The 21,711-nt window shown below is 41.0% G+C and overlaps 1 protein-coding gene and 1 long non-coding RNA gene across 2 annotated transcripts in view; both read right to left on the minus strand.

Annotated features, from left to right (window-relative positions):
• MTDH (metadherin) overlaps positions 1-6,333 on the minus strand; it is a 33,068-nt gene extending 26,735 nt beyond the window's left edge. Inside the window, exon 1 of the mRNA XM_027717528.2 lies at positions 5,720-6,333. Coding sequence (XP_027573329.1) covers positions 5,720-6,124 — 405 coding nt within the window. The 5' untranslated portion in view covers positions 6,125-6,333. The remainder of the gene's footprint in view (positions 1-5,719) is intronic.
• A 3,324-nt stretch (positions 6,334-9,657) lies between these two features.
• On the minus strand, positions 9,658-21,691 carry LOC120323477. Its single transcript, XR_005563953.1, has 3 exons — positions 20,311-21,691; positions 11,547-11,674; positions 9,658-9,820 (listed from the first exon to the last, which is right to left on the minus strand). It is a non-coding gene; the product is annotated as an uncharacterized LOC120323477 (long non-coding RNA).
• Positions 21,692-21,711: the final 20 nt, after the last annotated feature.

Consider the following 21,711-nt stretch of genomic DNA (forward strand, 5'->3'; position numbering starts at 1 on the left):
CTACTCAACCCAGGAATTGCATATCAAAAGGTAAATTTCTGAAAGTTACCAGTTTTTTAAGTTCTCTGCAGCTGTTCCAAAAACTGATTCAGAACAGCTACGGTTGCACGTGTCATAAATTATCTAATTAACACAATTACCACTTTGTAGCAGTTCAGCAACAGGCTGAATTTTTAAAAGTAATTTCTACTTTAACCAAACATCTGCAATTTCTGTGTATATCCCTCACAGCTCACTTCCTTCACAAGTTAAACTTCATAGTAGAACAGAAATTAGAAGTCAAACATGAAGCATGACTAAGCACAACATCCCATTGTTCTTTCCAGACAGATTTGATTATAGGCGTTACATTAGTCTACCATTTTCCCCTCACATAATAAAGGAAAGAAAATCAGCATGTATTATTCAACATCCAAAGTTAAAACTCTGGACAATCATTAAATTAGTCTTTACCACTACCTTCGGCAGCAGAGGCATACACTTTAGCCTATATATTCCCCATACAAAAACGTAATAATTTTAAAGTTGTTCACTGTTAACAAAAAGCTATGACTGAAATTACTGTGCTTAACCGCAGAAAAGATGAGAATAAGCATACATTATACTACTGTCAGCCATTAAGTTCACTGAGCGAAAAACAATTGCCAAGAATAGTATTTGATAAAGTCCACACAAATGTCACTGATTCACATTCAGAATGACTCAGATAAATTAATGGTTGAAAATTAAATAATCATAAATAACTACTTCAAAGTTACTTTAATTCTGGCAATTCTTTTAAAATAAAGTTCAAGCTATATTACCTTTAGCGTTTTTTTTGTAATTAAAAAACCAAAAGCTATTTTAACTCTGCATCACACAAATGTAATTGCATTCAAGTAAAACAAAAGCCATATCACAACTTAGTGTGGCCTATTCCTTCAAATATTAGATCTGATCCTCAGTTTAACTGTTACAGGTATTTCAGTCTTGCCATGTTATATTATACTTACAAGCTACCACTGGCATGATTTCACCAGTGCATAACATAGTATTGCTTACCGTAGTTAGCAAGCATGCCAACTTCTTAAAAGTAACTATTAATAGAAATTGAAAGATCAGGTCACCTAACCCCTCTTCTCCTGCAACAACCAGCTTTAAACTAGAGTTCTCATATCTAAGATGCAGTACATTTCCCTCAGCATTCTGAAAACTAAGTATATTTTACAAATCTGTGTCTCAGAACTCTCCCTAAAAGTTCTTCTCAACAGAGCTCACAATACTGAGTTTCAGAGGGATACCAAAGACCTGATACTCAATCTTGAAAATAACTCATTGCCAAAAATCAGTTCTTGTGCCCCTCTATTTTCTTCAGATTCTGTTTAGCGGTAAAGTATTGGATTTGATGCATCTGGTATTGGACTTTTGTCAAGAAAGTTTACAGCCAACTAACTTCTTAAATTCTATCCCTTGCTTTGCTTCTTTGCTATTACATATATACCTTAAATTAAAAAAACCCCAAACACTTTCTTAATCGCTTCCAAATATTCAACAGCTAAAAGTTTTAAATAATTTAAAAAAGCTTCAGTTGTTTCTCTGAAGTAATAAACTAATTCATATCCCTTAAGAACCCCCTGGAAAATTCATCCCCGTGACTGTTCAAAATGCTGTCTGATCATCTGATCATATAAACAACAACCTTTAGAAAGTTGTTTAAAAACTTGCACTTCAATACACTAAGGGAGAAATGTATCCCTGAATAGTCTCCTTTTCAGTGGAAGCTTTCCACATTTATTTTCTGCCCATAGATGAATCATAGAATTTTAACCAAAATCCATGTGACCATTTTTGGATATACCAAAGACAGCAACAGAAGCGGGAAAGAAAAAAGCTTTTCTATAGTACTCAGAAATGTTTTGTTTTAAAAAGACAACCACAGCCCAAAATTTAAAACTTTATGGGTAATATATTAAACATCCACTGACAAAATTAATTAATTCAAATTGTGCAATTTATTGTGCCATCTTTTTTTCCCCTCATCCTAAGGCCTCCAGGTATGATGCAACAAGGCAGAAATAGTGCTGTCAACAACATCACTGATTACTGAATGCTTTTCTTGCCTGATGACCCTAAAATTCCAATATTTAAACAAACCTTTTTTCACACAATTCATTTGAGGGTGTTAAGATACACCAAAAGTAGAAAAGGTTTTGCTGAGACTGTCAAAATGAAAAATATTCTTTAAACACGGCACAGTGCAAAGGATAACTCAGTTTCACACTTCAAATAGCAGTTAATGAAATTGCTTTAGTCTGAGCATTACACGGCTGTATTAGCCAAAGCCCTTAGTTACACACTATAAAGATCTCTCTGCTTAGAATACCTTTGGTCAACGAAAGAATCTGATTACCAATACTTTCTCTAAGTTTCTCTTCAGAAAGAAACTAAGCAGTTTTCTCTTTGAGCCCTGTAGAATCCTACAGCTCAACTTGTGCCCTTTGATCATTAACATACAGACAAACCAAAGGGGGTGTATCAGCTGAAAGTATAAGTCCTTATACAATCTCTGACTGCAACAAGCATTAAACGGTCATAGCCCAGAAAATTCTTTCAAGAAGACCAAGTATGAAACTCTTTCAAATGAATGCAAATGCTTTTACTAAATCGTGTAGCATTTACTCTCCAGGTGTACTTCAAACAGTAGGAAGTACATCGTCAATTCAGTATTTTCCACATCTACAAATAGATGGTGTGAATGGCTTTCTAAAGCTGTAGCAGAGCACAGAAGATGGCTACTCTCAAGTTTCTGTGGTGTTTTGCAGATGGCACAGAAACCATGTAAGAATAGCTTCACCTTTTTCTGCTGAAAGTTTAAAAAGTAGGAAAGAGAGGCACAGAAATTATTCAGAAGAGAAGGGAATTAAAATCTCAAGAGATTTTTGGAAGGAAGAAAAAAAAAATCTTCATGGGACCAAGGAACTCTGTGACAGGAGAAAAAGAACACCGCCTCTTCCAGGAGTTTAAAAAAAAACAAAAAACAAAAAAGAAAAGGAAAAAAAAAAAGGAAAAAAACAAAAGCAGCTCCAGTTTTACTGCACAATCTGAAGTAAGGACACCATATTACCTTGCTCCAAGCAGCTGGAGAAAGCTAGAACTGGCTCCATAAACTATAATAATGAATGCTTAACAGTTTCAGCTCCATTTTTTTCTCAGCATGCTCATAGCACGTAAATAAACAGAATCTCATAGCTGCTACTATATCCAGTCAACACAGTGTTATTCAACTAAACTTACTTTATTGAAAACACGAGGTAAGTTGTACCCTACTTATACCGGAACTCAATGAAGCCACATGCAAGAAAGAAAGCTATTAATACTCTTCCTCAGAAAAGGTACAGTGAAGAACACTTCTGAACCTGACTGATGAGTGTTACGCATCACCTGCCAGTGAGCTCAGTAATGCTGTATTAAAGTAACCCTACAGCTTTTAATTAGACATCTGTAGTGTGTTCTTAATGCTACAGACCAGTTGCTGTAAGCTTTCTGAAACGCCTGCAATGGAAATCTAGACCCTTGCATAGCAAGTCCTGTAGCAAATCTACTTGTAATAGGCTTACTCTTTTCCCCTCCCAGACCTCAGTATTAGCATCCACAAAACCACAAGATCAAAATGACCAGGCAACAATCAGTAATAATTTTTGCTGCATCTTTAAATTTCCAATGTTATTTTGAGAATTTTTCACATGAAAATCAGAAAACATTGCGACATGTTAATACTGGTCCCTCTGAACTTATCTTGGAAAATGAGAATAAGGCAGGCCTAATAAACTTTGCCACTGGTATAAACTTATTTGCACTTTAGTTAATGATTTAGTTTGTGCATTTTCTTTTGGGGAAAGGTGAGATTTTTTTCATCTTTGAATGAAAATAATGAATAAAAAGTACTATAAAAATAACTTTTAAAATCTTAACAGTATAGAAAGACAGCTCAAAAACTACTTTACTCTTCTGATTATGAAAAGATTTGCTTTACATTGCCTTAACTTTATTCTGTGCCTGTATAAACCAAGCTTGAATCAGTACAATTATTTGTATTCACCAAAAACGTCAGTCAGTTAAGTTTTATATGAAATTAATACAAGTTAGCTTTTATGAAGCCCTACACTACAATGCATTGTCAAGTCAACAGTAAATATCTGCATGTTCATTCTATCTTCTATTGAGGCACTTCTTAATGTCTTCAATGATGACTTGCAAGAGCTCATGCTGTGGAGTTTAAAAAAAATAAAACAAGCAAAACTTAAATAATTTCTAAGACTAGTCTTTGTTTTCAAGAAGGTATAATGGATCTACTAAATCTTGAAAAATCTGCTGTTCAAGATGGTAAAAAAATTACAACTTTAGCATGCCTTCTCCAAAATGGAGACCCAAGCTACACTGGAAAGATTCTGAATCACAGTGTTTCCTCTTCATGCTCAGGATTCAGACTCTTACAACTTCCAGAAACAACTTCAGTAGTTCAATGTTCAAAGACAGGTTGGTGGTCTATGCAGGCTCTTTTTTTTTTTTTTTTTAAGATGTTCTAGCCTTAGCTTCTCATTAAAAAAATCCCCAAACTTCTCAAATCTTAATACTGCCACAGACTCAAATGAAGATACAAACCTATTGTCTCTCCTTTTTCTGGCCATTAGGGAAACAATTCAGATTTTATAGAGCAAGATATGACACAGTTGTAACAGGCAGGGGACATCTGCTACACTTTCATTCCTATAATCCATTTGGACATAAATAGGATTACAAACATCCTAACAATATAAAAGCTATAGAAGCAATCCCTTCAAGCCCCAAAACTGTGACAACTGGAAGCTTTGAAAGGACTGTTGAAAATTTCTGCATTCTACTAATTTTTTCAGAAGTGGACGCATACTGTCAAAGATGGGAGGTTCCCACACCACATACTGAGGATTTAAAAAAAAAATTACAGGAATGATCTGTTTTTAAGGTGCTGCTAAGACACAGATTTCCTTATTAAAGGAGATGATCCTTACTGTAACAACTAAATCAGACATATTCCTACTGAGGCAAGCTCACCACATGATTGACATTAACTTGTTCCATTGAAAATACACAGCAATAAGCTTACTTAAGTTTGAATCATCACAGCATTTATGAGGCTTAGAATGCTGGTTCCACTAGTCTTTACCTGCCTAGACTACAACTCCTGTCTTGAAACTGTAAGCCATACTACTGGGTCCTAACCCCGCAAGCATTTACTGAATAATAATAATAATAAATAACGCTTTCATATAATTTTTGTTGCCCATATAAAGCTTCTAAAAAGAAGTGAGCCATTTCCTCATCACCCAGAACTATTAACATGCAATTTCCGAGCGTGCGCGCTTCTCCTCCAGGTTTTCAGCGGAACCAAGTAATCCAGACTACACGTGACGACTTCAGAGCAGTCAGGACCCCCCACCATCCCTTCCACAGGCAAATATTGCTCGGCGGGAGGTCTGTGGCACCCAGACCCTACGGTCGGTCCTGCCCTTCCCAGCTGTGCCCACCCGACCGCCGGGCGGTTCACGGGTCGGGGGCACCGACACAGGGCCCGGGGAAGCGGCCGCCGCGCTCGGGGCCGCTCACCAGACGCGGTCCCCTCGCCCTCCCGCGCCCGCCCCGTTCCGCCGCTGTCAATGAGACTTTCACCCCCCGGCCCTCCCGGCCCCCGCACCCCCCTCACCCGCGCCGCTTTCTCCGGCAGCTTCTTCCTGTTTCGCTTTTTCTGCTCGTCGCCTTTGAGGTTGATCTGCCCGGGGCCCGGGCCCGCCGACTTGCCCTGGCTCCCGCCGGCCGCCAGGCCCACGGCGACCGCCTCGTCACCCTTCCTCCCGGCCGCGCTCCTCGCCGGCTGCTTGCGGAGGCCGCCCCGGCAGGCCGCGGCCACCAGCAGCCCCAGCAGCGCCAGCCCCAGCGCGGCCGGCACGGCCAGGGCGAGCCAGGTGGGCAGCGCCTGGGGGTCGAGGCCCAGCTCCAGGCCCAGCTCGGCACGCAGCAGACCCAGCCCGCCCGACAGGGCGTCCCGCACCCGGACCGCCGCCTCCTCAGCCTGCCGGGCCGCCGCCTCCTGCCAGCTCCCCGCAGCCATCGCGCTCCCCGACCCCGCAGAGGCCCGAACCAGGCGGGGCGGCTAGGGCGCGCTCAGGCTGAGCGCATCGCGACCTCGGGAGAGCCGCGCCGGCCCGCCCGAACCGGAGGCGCCGGGGGTTGGAGGGAGGGAGGACGGGGCACGGTCGGAGCCTCGACAGGACGCGGCTGCCTCAGCCCCGGGGGCGCCCGGGTCTCCTCCTCTTCCTCCTCCCCGCCCTCCGCCTCGCGCGCGACGTCACGGCCCCGCCGCGCGCCCGCCGCAGCGCGGCCCCAGCGCCATCACCGGAGCTCCCGCCTCCGCCACCGCCTCCCGCGCCGCGCCCGGCCCGGCCCTGCCCAGCCAAGGGCGGTGCCGGCAGGGAAGGCAGCAATCTCGACGTGGCAGATAGCGAGCGGAGAGGCAGCGCCGGGGCGGCCCAGGGGTTGGAAAAGGTCTCCAAGATCATCGAGTCCAACCTGTCACCGAACACCACCGTGCCAACTAGACCATGGCACTAGGAGCCACCTCCGGTCTTTCCTTAAACACCTCCAAAGACGGTGATTCCACTACCTCCTTGGGCAGCCCATTCTAGTGTATAATCTCCCTTTCTGTGTAGAAATTCCTCCTAACGTCCAACACAGCTTGAGGCTGTGTCCTCTCACTCGTGACCTGGGAGAAGAGGGCAACCCTCACCTGGCTACACCATCCTTCAGGTAGTTGTAGAGAGAGTTAAGGTGTCCTGCCTGAGCCTCCACCAGGCTAAACAACCCCAGGTCCCTCAGCCGGTCGTCATAGGACATGTGCACCAGACCCTTCCCTAGCTCCATTGCCCTTCTCTGGACCTGCTCCAACACCTCAATGCCCCTCCTGTAGTGAGGGACCGAGAACTGGACACGGGACTTGAGGTGCGGCCTCACAGTGCCAAGTACAGGGTGACAATCACTACCCTGGTCCTGCTGACCACAATTCCTGATACCAGGATGTCATTGGCCCTCTTGGCCACCAGGGCACACTGTGAGGGATGGCCAGGTGCTTGTGTCCGTGCCCTGGCGACAGGGGTGCATTTCCACAGTAGCCATGGCTAACCAGCCCTGTTTTCGTGAGCGGTTGCCCTGGAGGGGCAGCACAGCTCTGGTGACACCACCAGTGTCACACCCGGAGCAGCCCAGGGGCCACACCAGGGGTCTCTGCGACTTGCAGGTAGACACTCCTCACTGTCAGGCTTCAGAGGCCGGGATCGGGGCCCCTTGGAGGCTATCTTGTCTGTGGAAGTGGTATTTGAAAATCTTGCCAAAAAACCCCCCAAACCCCCGCAAACATGTGCTTTTATTTCTCAGTATACTAGACAAGGCAATATAGAGTAGATATATTTTATGACCCACATTTTTTAAGATTTTTGACTCCCACAATTTGGCTTAATACATTGAATTAAATAGCTTTATGAAAAATACAGCTGTGTGTACTGCAGTGGGAGTTCTTTTATTATTACAAAATCCAGAACTGTGTTTCTCCATGAACTTCAAAAATAGGCCTTAAAAAATTTGACCCCAAATGCATGTCTTGATTTTTCAGAAATCCAGTCTCACAGCTTCCGGAGTTCCTATAGAATTTGGGTTGTCAAAACCTGAGGGCTGACTTTGTTGAACGGCTTTGCAGTGACTATAGTCTCATGGCCGTGGTGTGTTGCTGGAAATGAACATTGTGTCTCATTGCTCCCATCTGCATTTTGACTTAACAAAACATTCTTCTCTCATAACCTGCTAGAAAAATATCTTGGTTTAATGCATTGAAATCTGCATGGGATACTTAGAATTTTAAATGCAGTAAAATGATTTTCATTTGTTTAAGCAGCATAGTGATAGCATACTCTGCTTTCTATACCCATAACTTTGCTTTATTTTGTAAAGTCAGTATATCGCTTACGTACAAGTATTTAATGCTTTCAAAGTGTCTTAGAAAAGTAGTCTGAAATTGCTTCTAAGTCCTACTTTTTTTTAATGATACCACCAGACAGTCAAGTCACGCTTTTCTAATTGACTTCATTTGGAACAAGGGATTTTTCTGGAAGTAGAGGTAGCAACAATTTCAGACAGAGCATTTTACTGGTAGACATTTATATACTTTTAGAATATTATTTTTTTTTCAATTCCAAGTCATAATACTGTCTTTTTTATAAGCCTTTTACAGAATCAGAGGAACATAAAGGTTGGAAAAGACCTCTAAGACCGAGGCCAACTGTTAATCCAGCACCACCGTATTCTCCCCTAAACCATGTCCCCAAGTACCATGTCCACACACCTTTTGAATGCTTTCAGGGATTCCACCACTTCCCTGGGCAGCCCATTCCAATGCCTAACCACCCTTTAAGTAAAGAAATTTTTCCTAATATCTGACCTAAACCTCCCCTGCTGCAGCCTGAGGCCATTTCGTCTTCTTCTGTCACTTGCTACATGGGAGAAGAGACCATCCCTCACCTGGCTACAGCCTCCTTTCAGGTAGTTGTAGAGAGTAATAAAGTCGCCCCTGAACCTTCCCTTCTCCAGGCTAAACAACCTCAGCTCCCTCAGCCTCTCCTCATCAGACTTGTGCTCCAGACTCTTCACCAGCTCTGTTGCCCTTCTCTGGACTTGCTCCAGCACCTCAATGTCCTTCCTGTAGTGAGGGGACCAGAACTGGACACAGGACTCGAGATGCAGCCTCACCAGTGCCAAGTACAGAGGGAAAATCCTTAGTCCTGCTGGCTGCTGAACCTCTTACAATTGGCCTCAGCCCATCAATCCCTCCTGTCCAGATTCCTCTGCAGAGCCTTCCTACCCTCCAGCACATCAACACTCCCACCCAACTTGGTGTTGGCTGCGAACTTGGTGAGAGTCAACTTGATCCCCTAGTCCAAGTGATTGATAAAGATGCTAAACAGGACTGAGCCAATACTGAGCCCTGGGGAATGGCTAGTGATTGGCTGCCAACTGGATTTAGTTCCGTTCACCACTGCTCTCTGGACCCAGTCATCCAGCCGTTTTTTCACCCAGCAAACAGGGCACTCACCCAAGCCATGAGCAGCCAGCTTCTGCAGGAGAATACTGTGGGAGACAGTGTCAAAGGCTTTACTAAAGCCCAGGTAGACAACACCCGCAGCCTTTCTTTCCCTCACTGAGAGGGTCACCTTGTCATAGAAGGAGATCAATTAGTCAAGCATGCTTTAGCATACACTGTTTACATTTATTGAAAATATTAATTATCATCATACCAGTTGTTGCACATTTCAGCCACCCTAACATCCCAAATAAATTATAAGTATATTAAGATGTCTGTTTAAGATATTTGCTTAAGATGTTTGTTTAAGATGTTGCACTATGTAGATAGAGGTGACAAAACATGTAGTTTTAGTTTTAAATACATTAACTGAAAAAATATGCCTAACACATTTGAAAGCGTCATTCAGCTACAGTGGATATTTTTTTTTTGTTGTTGTTGTTGTTGTTTGGTTGGTTTTTTGGTGTTGTGGTTTTTTTTTTTTTTTTTTTTTTTTTTTTTTTACTTTACTCGAAGCCATAGAACAGTAGGTATTGTTCATTTTAAAGAAAACACTTCAAGAACCTGGTGGGGCTGAATTCCACAGTTCAAGCGATTGACCCGCTGTAGGTTTTCAGTGCAACACCGTGGCACCATCAAGTGGCAGCACCGTGAAAAGCCAAGCGCTTGTAGGAAACATTTCTGTGTGAAAAAAAGAACAAAGGGAGCAGATACTCACCTGAAAATAGCCACTTTTGGTTCGATTCGGCTGGTGAAGTAAGTTAATCTGAAACGAATAAATTCATTTTTATTCTGAACTAATGAGATACAGCCATAGATAGGCATACAGTTTGTAGCAAATTGAAATATTTTGAAGAAAGTTTGTGTGACTCATTAAAACTGTTGGGAACAAATACACTACTCTGACAGTACTCATCAAATAAAGCAAACATTGTCTTTCATGCTAACTTCAATACTTACATTAGTCTAGTATTAATCTTCTACTGCATTAGTAAATTTGATCAAAGCTACCCCAAGGATTCTTCTAGCAGTGCTAATATAAAACATCATCTTTCTTATGTCATTCTCACAAAGATCACAGCATAAGTCTGAATGATACATTACAAAAGAGAAAATAAAAGAAAAACCAAAAAGAATGGAGACAAAGCTTAATTTAATTTTTTTAAATGAAATTTCTCTTGACCCTGCAAACATTCCTTGTTTTACCACAGCTGCTATTAAACATACCTTACACAATACCTTTCCACAACCATATTTAAACTCAGCACCTGCCATTTGTCATGGCATGAGGAAAAACAAACTATTGCCTTACAGTCTCAAAATATCTGTTTCATGTGGTTTTTATGATTATCTTGAACAATATTGAAGCCATGTGTCTTGCAGCTCTAGACATTCTTTAGACTAGAAGTAAGATGGATGCAGCAGAAACAAATTAAGCCTCTCAGCAGTTAAATAAGCAGAATCCCAACAAAACACATTCAAGGTTTCTCTTGTGACAGGAAGTTGAAAAAATCTTGAAGAATAGGCAATTTTGCTGTCTTACATGGCTCATGAGTCTGAGTTGCTTTAAGGTGAACTCAATACATAATTTATTGAAAATACTAAGGTAAATACTCATTATTTATCCTGAAGGAGGGAGCAACAAAAAATCCAAGAATTACCATCCTTGGCAATGTTAACAAATAACCAGGATGGGGATGAGTAATCTGCAGACAGTTTTCATTGAGAAATTACTCATCTGGCCCATGGCTGGGTATCTTAGGCTAAGAGTTAGCCCAGGCTGCAGAGTGGGCTCAGAGTTAAGGACTGGATTAGGAGAAGGGTCGTCATCATGACTAGAGATGCACTTGGTGTGGAGCTACAAAGGGCAGCCAAAGAGCGGTAGGACAGGAAAAAATTCTTCCCTGGGACAGTTTTCATCCAGGCCACGGCTGGGCATTTTGAGGAAGGCGCAACTAATGTCTTGGGTTAGGGTTAGTGTTAACATTACATACATAGCTGGGAGAGAGATAAAACCTAGAGCTACAGTTGGCGTGGGACAGAAAAGGTGCAGCCTACCCTAAGGGGTGGGCTGCAAAAATACTTTTCTCCTGAAATCTTTTTAATCTGGATACTAGTTTAGGGTTTGGAGCTAAGACTTAAGCCTTTGCATTCAGACTAAGTTAGAGGTTTAACAGGGCAGAGCCTAGAGCTCCATTTTGCAAGAAAGATTTGCTGTAGGATATTTAAAGTGTCATCCAACACAGTGTCTGGGGTATTTGGGGCTAAGTCTCCACTAACATAATTTGGGGTTGGGAGAGGGAAAGGACAAAGCTCAATTAGGAGAGAGGCTCTAAGGGGGTGGCTGAAGGAAGGTGTGTGTTTGCAGTATTTGCAAACAAATATTGTCCCCTGAGAGCTTGTTTACCTGGGCCATGGCTGGTAGACCTGGACTAATGCTCAGTGGCCTTCTCGTCTCATAGTGGTCAGTGATTTCAGCAAGACTTTGAACAATTTCAATTTTTCTGATGCGGTACTTCAGGAAGAATTTCTTTCCTAAGGGAAGAGGAAGAGTTCAGTTATATGAGTAAGCCATGTCCCTCTCTGACCTTGAAAGTTCACCTTATTTTTTTTTCCTGTTGGTATGATCAGCTTTCTGAGCTGACCCAGAATCCTAAATCAAAATTCACTGTTAGGGAGTAATGTGTTCTTCAAAGTCTTTCTCAATTTTACATTATTTTTTTTATAGTTTACATTCTTGGGCATAACCATATCATTCAAATACAGAAATATTCTGATAAAAATACTAAACTTAATTCCTTGTGCAATGGCTAAGTCTGTTTTCATTAAACCTTTGACATAAATAGTGTTTAGTCATCAAAGCTAAGTTGTCCCTATGACTGATAGAGCTCATGAGTGTCTTGGGAGGTGAAGAACACTTCGGCAAACTGTTCACGTTCAAATTTCTATCAGCCCTAAGTACTGAGAAAAATAAACATGCAAAGACTTGCTACCCAGCTGAGGAAAAACCCTTTGAATTAATGGAAAGCAAAGACCAAATTATAGGCCTATTAGCACACATCACTGGTTGTACAACATTGTTTTCTCTATTTTATTAAGTGTACATTAAATATCTCCTGTATTATGTCTTCTGACATTTATCTTTGGAAAGTTTTCACAGCTTTTTTTATAGGCAAGACAGTTTTCATCATACTGCATTTTAATCAAGAGGTGGGTGCTGTTCATAGCGATGGCACCAAGTTAGCTTTAAACCATGTGGTTAATTTACTAGCAATACAATTACAGAATCCAAGGGTGCAGGCTCATTTATCGTTTAGCCTCTAGCACTACAGTCTATGTTGCTGACTCTCCTGTGCTGTCAGTACCTGAAGTAGCTACTGACAGAAACAGCAGGGACATCAGTGTAGACATATTCAAGTTGTTTGAGTCGTTCCTATGTGTTCTACTGTAAATAATTTTGTTACATGCTAGGACTGGTTTCTGTCATTCTACCCTAGAGATAGGTGGAAATATTCCAAAATACTAAATGTTATCAGAAAACTCCAGCTCAGGGAAATGACAGTCACAAAGGAAAATGTTTCTCTTTGAGCTTTCAATGCAGCCTCGTCTGGTCCTGTTCTCCTGATGGCTCATGTAGCAGAGTGCTGTGAAGCTCAGGCATCTGTGAAGCTCTGAGGTCCACCACAGAGAAAACCTGTTCTTGGCAGCTGTACTCTTGGTAACCCAGAAAACCTGAACCCTTGCCCAAGGTAGGATATCATGTGTTTTCGGTCCCTTTTTTTAGTGGATGGAAAGCTGTATAGTCCCATGGGAGGAGAAAAACTCCCACAAGTCAATTATGAAAATATGAATAATATATAGATCATTTGCGAATTCAGTCTGAACTGTCAGCCCTAGAGATGGCATTTCCTAACTTTTGGGTACTTGAATTGGCATTCGTAGTTATTTTAGTGTGAAAATTTACATACCTATTGGCTTTTTAGAAAATCAAATAGGAAAAAGGTTTTCTGATTTTAAAATCAACTTCAAATTGAAATTATGCTGATACAGAGTAAAAACCTCAGCCTCATTTAAAACCTGATGAAACATGACCCTGTGAAAGACCACTGTGTCTTTAGTATGTGTGTCTATGATGCTCAGTAAAACAATCCCAGGGACTGTTTCAGTTCCTGACTCTGGGGTGGCACTGGTTCGCACCCTGTTTAACTCATGCTGCTTTAACTCATGGGCTGTGCCCATACTGAATAGGTTGTGCCTCTGAGTTTCATTCAGGTGCCATGTGATGCTCCTATAACCCTAAGAAATAACTGCTATTTTTCTGAAGGTCTTTTTAGGTCAAGCTGTCGGAAACAATGTGAGGACTGTGTTGCAGCTTGCCACAGTTAAGTTTTTATAGAATGAGTTTGGGGGGTGCATACTGTGTGCTGTAAGGATCTGTGGAGATGTTTCAAAATGTAAGGACTGTGCAGATCAGAGAAAGCCAAACCTTGTCAACAGTGCTTACTGTAAGCTAACCTGAGCATGCTGACTGAGTTTTGGTTGGAAAGTTAGCTGGAGTGGTCCAAACCAAGCTCAGGATGTGAATTTCCTCCTAGACATCAGCCAAGCTTAGCCTGAAAGTCTAAAGTAGAGCGTGAAAGACCACCTAGATTTCTATGGAATTTGTGCATTAGCTGCCAGACCAATGCTTTTTGGTAATCATGTAATTGTTCCTTAATCATTCTGTGTATGGTTTTCATCTAAACCAGAGCACTACTATGCAAAACATTCACATTTAGAATTACAGAATAAATGAAGTTGGAATGACCCATCTATTCCTATCCCCTGCATGAAGCAGGGCTAACTCTGAAGTTTGATCAGTATGCTCAACCTTGCCCAATCAGGTTTTGAAAGTCTCCAAGAATGGACATTTTTCAGGTTCTCTAGTTTCATATGCCAGTGCTTGGCCACACTCTTGTGAAAAAGATTATCTCCAGCTGGAATGTTCTGTGACATGGCTTGCAGCCTCTTTTTGTTGTGCACATCTGAGAAGAGTCTGGTGCTCTTTTGTGGCACTAAAGCTGCATTATATGGGAAAACTGTTGTTTAAACATGTCTTAAACTGGTTCTTTGAGGTCTTTTTGCAAACACGTGTTTCTTCTTCCCAACACCCCCCACGACAACTGTTATCTCCCATGCAGGAATGTCCTGGGAAAGGTGTCCTGACGTGTTTCCCATTGGTCCTTGTTAACCCCTTCCTGTGATTGGGTGTTCCTGTAAACCCCTTGAGACTTCTAATTGGTTAACCTGTGATTCTCCCATACCCTATAAAAGTAACAACCCCCAACAATAAACCCTCTCTTGCCTCCTCTCCACGCCGGTGTGCTGTCTCTGTGCCTGCCATGGAACCACGTGGGTGCTGGGGGGAGGGGAGGGCACCTCTCCCCTCCAGGCTCGGGGCCTGAAAAACCCTGTCGCTGGAGTCCCCTTTCCCCGTCCCTCAAGACGTCGGAATGGTTCTTCAGATGGAGATGGAACTAGAACTGGGCTCCCCCACGTTGTGGGTGGGGAAAGGGATCCAGACTCTTTTCTCTATAACTCTTCTTTAGTTTAGCTGAAGTCAGTAGTTAATTTCCTCTTAGCCTTGTCTTTTCCAGGCTAAACAAAACCAGGTCTTCTTCTGTAGTTTATGCTCCAACCTTCTAACCATTGAAAAAATATTGAGAAAAGAGTGAATTTTACACTGAGAAAATACATTACAGAGCCTGAAATCAGTATGTGAATAAAAAGAAAGCTCAGAATTAAACAGATACTTTGGACAGAAAGCTAAACCTGGACAAAGGCAAGAATTCCTTTCTGAAAAAGCAAAACCAATTGTGACCAAAGAAAATGTGAAACCTGTCTCTTTTTTTCCTGTTTCTTTTAGAATTATGTCTTTTGCTTAGTCTTTTTCTTGTTTTAGCTATCTTTAAAAGAGAAAATGTTATTTTGAAAAAAAATAATTTGTCTTTTAGAGCTTTTGGCACTTCTGAACAGAAATATTTTATTGCAAAGAGGTTGAACTGTTTCAACCTATATGGATTTTCCACCCTGTCTTCTAACTAAAACTGCTAGCCAGCAATTTGACTCAAAGTCATTAACACTTCCCTTTAATTCCATTTTGTCATATTCACTACTAATTGATTTTTCTGTATGTTGGACTTCAGGAGGCATTTTATATCTTCCAAAAGGTGAACAGGCCTAAGCGTTTCATTCATAAAAGTGAAGATCTAAAAAGTCACAGGTGTTGAATTCCACATATTTTTCAAAGCATTTTCATGATGATGAACCTTTGTGATGTAAACACTGCCGACTGCACACTGAATTTCTGAGCAGCACCCCAGCTTTCTACCTGCAGCTGTGCTGTCTCTGTGCCATCAGAATGTTTTACTCATCCATGACCATTGTCCTTGAGAAAATTCTGCATGTCCTCTTGCCTTCTTTTTTTCCATTCTATTTCTACAGCCCCTTTGAAGTAAAAAAAAAAAAAAAAAAAAAAGACAAGCAGTCCTCTAACATAAGGACTAACTTTTATGATACTTAGGTTCATTATCATTATGTGTCATTTATGCAGACTATTCAACAATTTCTGCTCCATTTTTATTGTGTCTAAAACAGATATTCTATTTCCTGTATTAAAATCATGGGTCAAATCCTCTCATAAAGCGTGGGTTATCCTTTGGGGAATTCTACTCAAAAATAATAAGAAAATATTCTCAGTACATCAGCACTCTTGTGTGCGTTAGGAAAGGAGCAACATTTCTTTACAAGAAAATGGACTCCTATTAAAATCTAAGGTGTGTGCTGGTTTAAAAGTTAACCAGCAGGGGAAATGAACTCAACTCAAAAGAGAGATTATAAGTCAGAATAACAATTTAATAAAATAATACAATAAGTACGATTATACAGACAAGCAATTTGGTTTTAACCCACAAAACCCAAATGTATAACCCAGCACCCTGGGGCATGAACAAAGTGGTGTTTCTTGGGCCCCCCCCGAGTCCAAAGTAAAGGGAGAGGCGAAAAAACCTGCTGGTGGGAGAGCTGTTGCAGTCTGGTCAAAAGTGGTGATTGCAGTCCAGTTGAGGGTGGTGAGCTGCAGTCTGGTTGAGAGCGGTGAGCTGCAGTCTTCCTCTGGATCCCACGAGTGGTAAAAAGGTTCCAAAACTCCAAGTTTATATATTCTCCAGTTCAGGCAGGAATGCTCAGTCCTTCCCTCAGAGCGGGGAATTCCATAAAAGGGTATGAGGACAGGAACATCTACAGGCCTCTACTGCTAACAATTTCTGGGAAATGGCATGGAAGGCTATAGAATACACAGTTTTGGGTTGCACCCATACCGTGATGAACTGGTCTCAGCTGTCCTAACTAGGACAAGGTGATAAAATTATGCAGATGCCAAAGTGCCTCCAACAGTTACATGTAATCCCTGATGTTGCTGTCTGGATAATCTTTTAAAGTAGTTCTATTTATGGTGACTATTTTTCACAGCGTTTTCTTGGATAAATCCTGAAATGCTACATTTCTTGTAGTATCATTTGAGCAGTAATGGAGAGAGGAGATTTTTAAAAATGCCAATAGATTGTTCATTTATTCTACAGGGCACAAACGACATACTGCATCCTCCAGAGTGGATGTTAGGTGTTTTTTCTTTCTTGTTAACCCTATTTCTTTTACTACTGTATCTGCTATCTCATATGCTTGTCCTCTGACACCTTCCTCCTAGACCCTCCAGTTCTTCTGGATCCTGACACGTTTTTAATTTCAGAGTTATGCCTGCACTCTTGCCCTTTTCCAATTCCATAGTACCTGTAACTCATTCTTGGATACTTTTTTTTTATTAAAGAAATACTGCTATAATATATAACATAACTGAATAAGAAACAATACTTAAAATATAATATAGTTTAATAGTTTGCTAGCCTTTACTCCAGTTGCTCCATGTGTATGTTACATCTTGCTTTTATCCTGTCTGTTATCATTCTGTGGTAAATTGTCGGACTTGCTACAGAGCTGCCTTAAGCTGGTAAAGAATTGATGAGACTGATTGGGAAATGCATGAGCTGAGCCTCTTGCTTATCTTGCACCTGGCTCGAGCAAGGCCTAACAACGGAATGATGTTTGGAGCAAAGTGGGGATCTCATGGCTGATGTTTCAGTGAAGCACAGAAGAGCACCCAAACCTCTGGACCAGCTACAGACCTCACTCCCCCTTCACTGTGCAAAACAAGCCTTCTTACAAATCTGGTCCTCCAAGGAGATACGTAGGCAAGCAAAAGCTGTCCAATGAATGTCAGACGGTCTTTACTACTTTCTTCATAGGTGGAGGAGGATCAAAGTGTTTAATTTAGTCTTTGTATCAACTATGAATTCTGAGTGAAAGTAACCAAGACCGTCATTGAGCCCTGTTTGCTTATTAACTTTCACCCCCCTTAAGAATGCAAATGAAAAGAGAAGATGCCTTACATGTGTGACCACAGTCACCAGGACCCCATTTACATGAAATTGTTCCCTCCTTTTGGGATGGTTTAAAAATTATTGTATAAAAAAAAGGGGGGTTGGAGACAGAAAATGAAAGAAAAAAGATAAAAGAAGAGAGGTGGAAAACACCTCTGCTTGTTTGGCATTGATCAGTTAACTCTGTCTCTCCTTCTTCCCAGAGGGATGCCTTTAGGAGCTTTGTGCCTCCAACTGTGTTGGAGCAGACTCAGGAATATTTATTTACACACACACACACACACACACACACACATATGTATTTTTAATAGATCTCTGTTTCTGTACCTTGGGTTGCTACCCATCATAACACACTGTAGTTAGTGCACTTTCCAGTGGTAATCTTGAACCTGTTTTCCTGTTGCTTCAATAAACCTTACTGTTTGTGACTCTGGATCTGAACTCTTCCAGAGCTACAGTATCAGAAAGGTAAATCGCACCATTCATGAATCTGTGCTGGCACAATTCTAATTGAATGCAATCAGACTCATAGTGTCAAAATTGCACTACTTGTGAACCCACGTTCATGACAGTTCTTATTGAACATGACTAAACTGTGCTGAACTGGTTATAATCAGAAATTAATGTCAGCTACATCCAGCCTCCCTGATCTCTAAGGATCAACTGGAACACAAGGAGGTGTATTTTCTGTCACATTTTTGTACTCTTAATACAACAAGTACAAACTGCTCAGGGCACGTCAATACATTTTTTGATGAATCATTTCCATTTTTTTTTGCTGGGGTTTAGCTACACTGGCATCCCCTTTATGTGTGCTTTGGGACGCCTCTGCAACATTGCTTTTCATTACTGCTGTAAGGACCCAAACATTTGAATGGATCAGTCTGACTGAGAAAAGTAAGAAAGAGGCTCCATCTGCTATTTGAGTTAGAGAAGAATGACATCTTGAAATAAAGAAAAAAACCTGACTTAGCATTCTCTATTTTTGGCTTTTCCTTGGAGATCTTGTATTTGTCTTGGCTGCTAGGGAGTACCATCCTGATTAAATTGTCTGTCTAGACTGATAACTACCCAAGCCTCAATAAAATTACAGCAGAAATCAAATCAGCTTTTGGAGCTCTCTTCTGAAGAAGTGGAGAACTAGAGTAGCTTAATTCCCAGAAAAGGGGAGAAGACGTTGTGGTGCTGGAGAAGAGCAGATCAGGAGAATGAAGAGTAATCAGTGACTTACAGTGTTGGAAAATTATTTGAGATTGCTTAGAAAGAAAACGTTCATCTGATCCCTTGTGCTCCCTTCATCAGCCATGGTAGCAACTGTTTGCAATATAATAGGGTATAAGGGAAAAGTGAGAGCTGCACCGAGAGTAATAACGACACAAAAAATTACTTATTTTCTTGTATTATCAGGATCCTTAATCAGTTATGTGATATTTTAACAAGAAGTAACTGACTAGGAACACTGAATGTGGTTGTTAAGATGCTGCAGTAAAGCATCAGAAAACAAGATTTCCAAACTTGGCACCTATTTAATAAATTTCACCTGCTGTAAGGCTGTTAACAGCTTTATTCAGCATTGAAAAATGATGCAGATCACTAGAAAGCTTTTTGCTGTGGATTAAAGTAGAAAACCCAAGTAAACAGCATCTAGAGAAAAACACCAAGACCAAAGTGTTGGACAAGCATAGTTCTTCATGCCTTCCTTGCATTAATCCCCTCAGCCAGAAGCCACCAAAAACAATAGCAGGACTTCATACTGATCATGCTGATCATGCTTGTGCTTTTACTCAATATTAACAATCTGACAGTGCTGAAAACATTTAGTCTTTTCCATTCAGCTTGTCTTTAGGTAAAATTCATGTTAGGCTCCCACATCTTGAACATAGGTGTTGCTGAATGTTCCTTGCAGGTGCAGAATTAAAAAAGGAACAAAAAGTGGACTACAGTTTAACTGTTAAGTGATCCTTTGACTAAGCTCTTCACCTGCTTATTTTTTGTACTGTTCAGTAGGTTCCCTTGAGGAACTCAATAATATGTGTAGTGTACAAACAGAACAAAAAGACAGTCCCTGTCCATGAGACCTTATTTTCTTTATAAAGACCCTTGGTAGATATCACCTATCCCTTTTACTTGGTTCAGAAATATTTATTGAACATATAATCATTGGTCATGTTATTCTTGGTCATAGGCACAACATACAGAAATCTAGAGTCCTGAGCACATGCAGTCAGTTCTTTACACAGGTATTTAGTGACGTCCTTGAGAAATATTTTTGCCATGCCCTTACCCCTTTTATGCCTCTTTCCCAACTTTAGCATTTCAGCAGCTTTGAAAATTTGACCTTATGGTAACAAGTGGGAGCAGTTTAAAACAAAGATGAACTACCCAGAGACCAGAGAATTGAAATGCTTCTCATTAGAGAGAGAGGCATAAAGACTTGCCAAACCCAGGAAATCACATCAAGAAGAAAAGTGTCACAAATGATCCCACTGAGCTCAATATGGGGTTTTGTATTGGCATGTGCCTGTGAATTGAAGCTCAAACATCCAGAAACTGGGCTACAGGGAGGCAGCAGCAAGTTCCAAGTAAGTCTCAAAAGGTTTTTTTTTAGTTCTGCCTCAATGTTGCCAGCTAAAAGATGTTGGGGGAGAAATTTTGTGCACGGGGAATAAATATACATCACATTTGAAGTGTACTTACGTGAATTGGGTTCTGTTTTTCTGACACCAGCCTAGGAGAGAGAAATTATTTTTTGGTCCTATTAAAAAAAAACAACTTAAGAATATTTTCAAGATATCATTTTTTTTCTTTCTAGTTTTGTTCCTCCTGACACTAATTAGCTGCAGCACATAAGAGCTGCACACCACAGCTTTTTCTGGGCACTAAGCAGCAGTACCACAGAACTCTTTTGCACTCACATGAACCCAAGACAGGAACAGGCAAGGGTGGACTGAGAAAGATGAAAGAAAATAGCTTAGAATTTAGAGGAGATTGAAAAAACTCTGGTTTTGACCATTTGGAAGATGTTTGGTGCCTGGGAACATTTACCACCAGAGAGCAATGGAAGCCTTTAAATACACACATCACTCACCCACTTTAAAAGACTCCCTTGTCCATCACTGAATAACATGGGTTGTTCTTTCATATTTGTTCTAAACCCAGTGTAAAGAGACTACAGATCAGTTGTTGTACTAAGGCTCTCTTAAAATTATACAAATTATACTCCAGATACAAATATTTTAAATATTTCAAATTTTTTTTTTGCTAGTTAGCAAAACATACATTTTACAGGACTTTGGAGGTTTTATATGCAGCATTTTAGGGAGCAATGATTGTGTATCCATTCTAAATCCACTCATCCCTAATGTTACACATATGACTAAGTTTCTTTTAGTCTCATATGTGTTTTTCCTCTTACTGTCATGAAAATGAACATTTTCACTACTGTCTTCAGTAGATAGGGGCATTGTACAGTGGCTCTTAATTACTTTCTCCCTGTGTTCCTCCGTTGCATGAGAAAATGACGTCTTTATTACTGAAGCCACAAAATAACTTCTAACCATGGTTATGAAAATCCAAAAATAATGAATTACTAACTGTCTATCAGTAGAGTGCCTCTGAGACCAACGTGACCTTCAAAAATTACGAGTAAACTGGTGGGGAACTCTTGAGATTAAGTTGCTCTACAAATTGTATGTATGGCCAGAGACTGAGTGGGATCTTCATATTAGTCAGTGCAAGAAATGCAGCAGCTTCCAGTCAGCTGGTGCTCACTGCCAGCGCTCCAGAGCTCTGCCCGTGCATCTTGTCCTCTCCAGTCTGTGGTGCTCAATGTGCTGCCTCTCCAAACGTGAGCTTATACTTTTCATCTCTCTTCATACCAGAAGAAACATGACAATACTTGAGGTTCATTTTTAAAACAACGTGCAAGAATGATAGGGTGATAGATCAGTGTGTCTTCAAGAGTTCGAGGTGATAGATCACTGTCTCCTCCTTAATACCTCCCTCCCACTCCATGAAGGAAAGGTAACCTAAGAGAAATATGTGCAAACACACACATGCACAGACTTCCTGAGGGAAGTGATATAGCCAAATAAAAAC

This window comes from Pipra filicauda, unplaced genomic scaffold, assembly GCF_003945595.2.
Source record: "Pipra filicauda isolate LSUMZ 115617 unplaced genomic scaffold, ASM394559v2 scaffold110_size2237424_pilon, whole genome shotgun sequence".
NCBI classification, from domain to species: Eukaryota; Metazoa; Chordata; class Aves; order Passeriformes; family Pipridae; genus Pipra; species Pipra filicauda.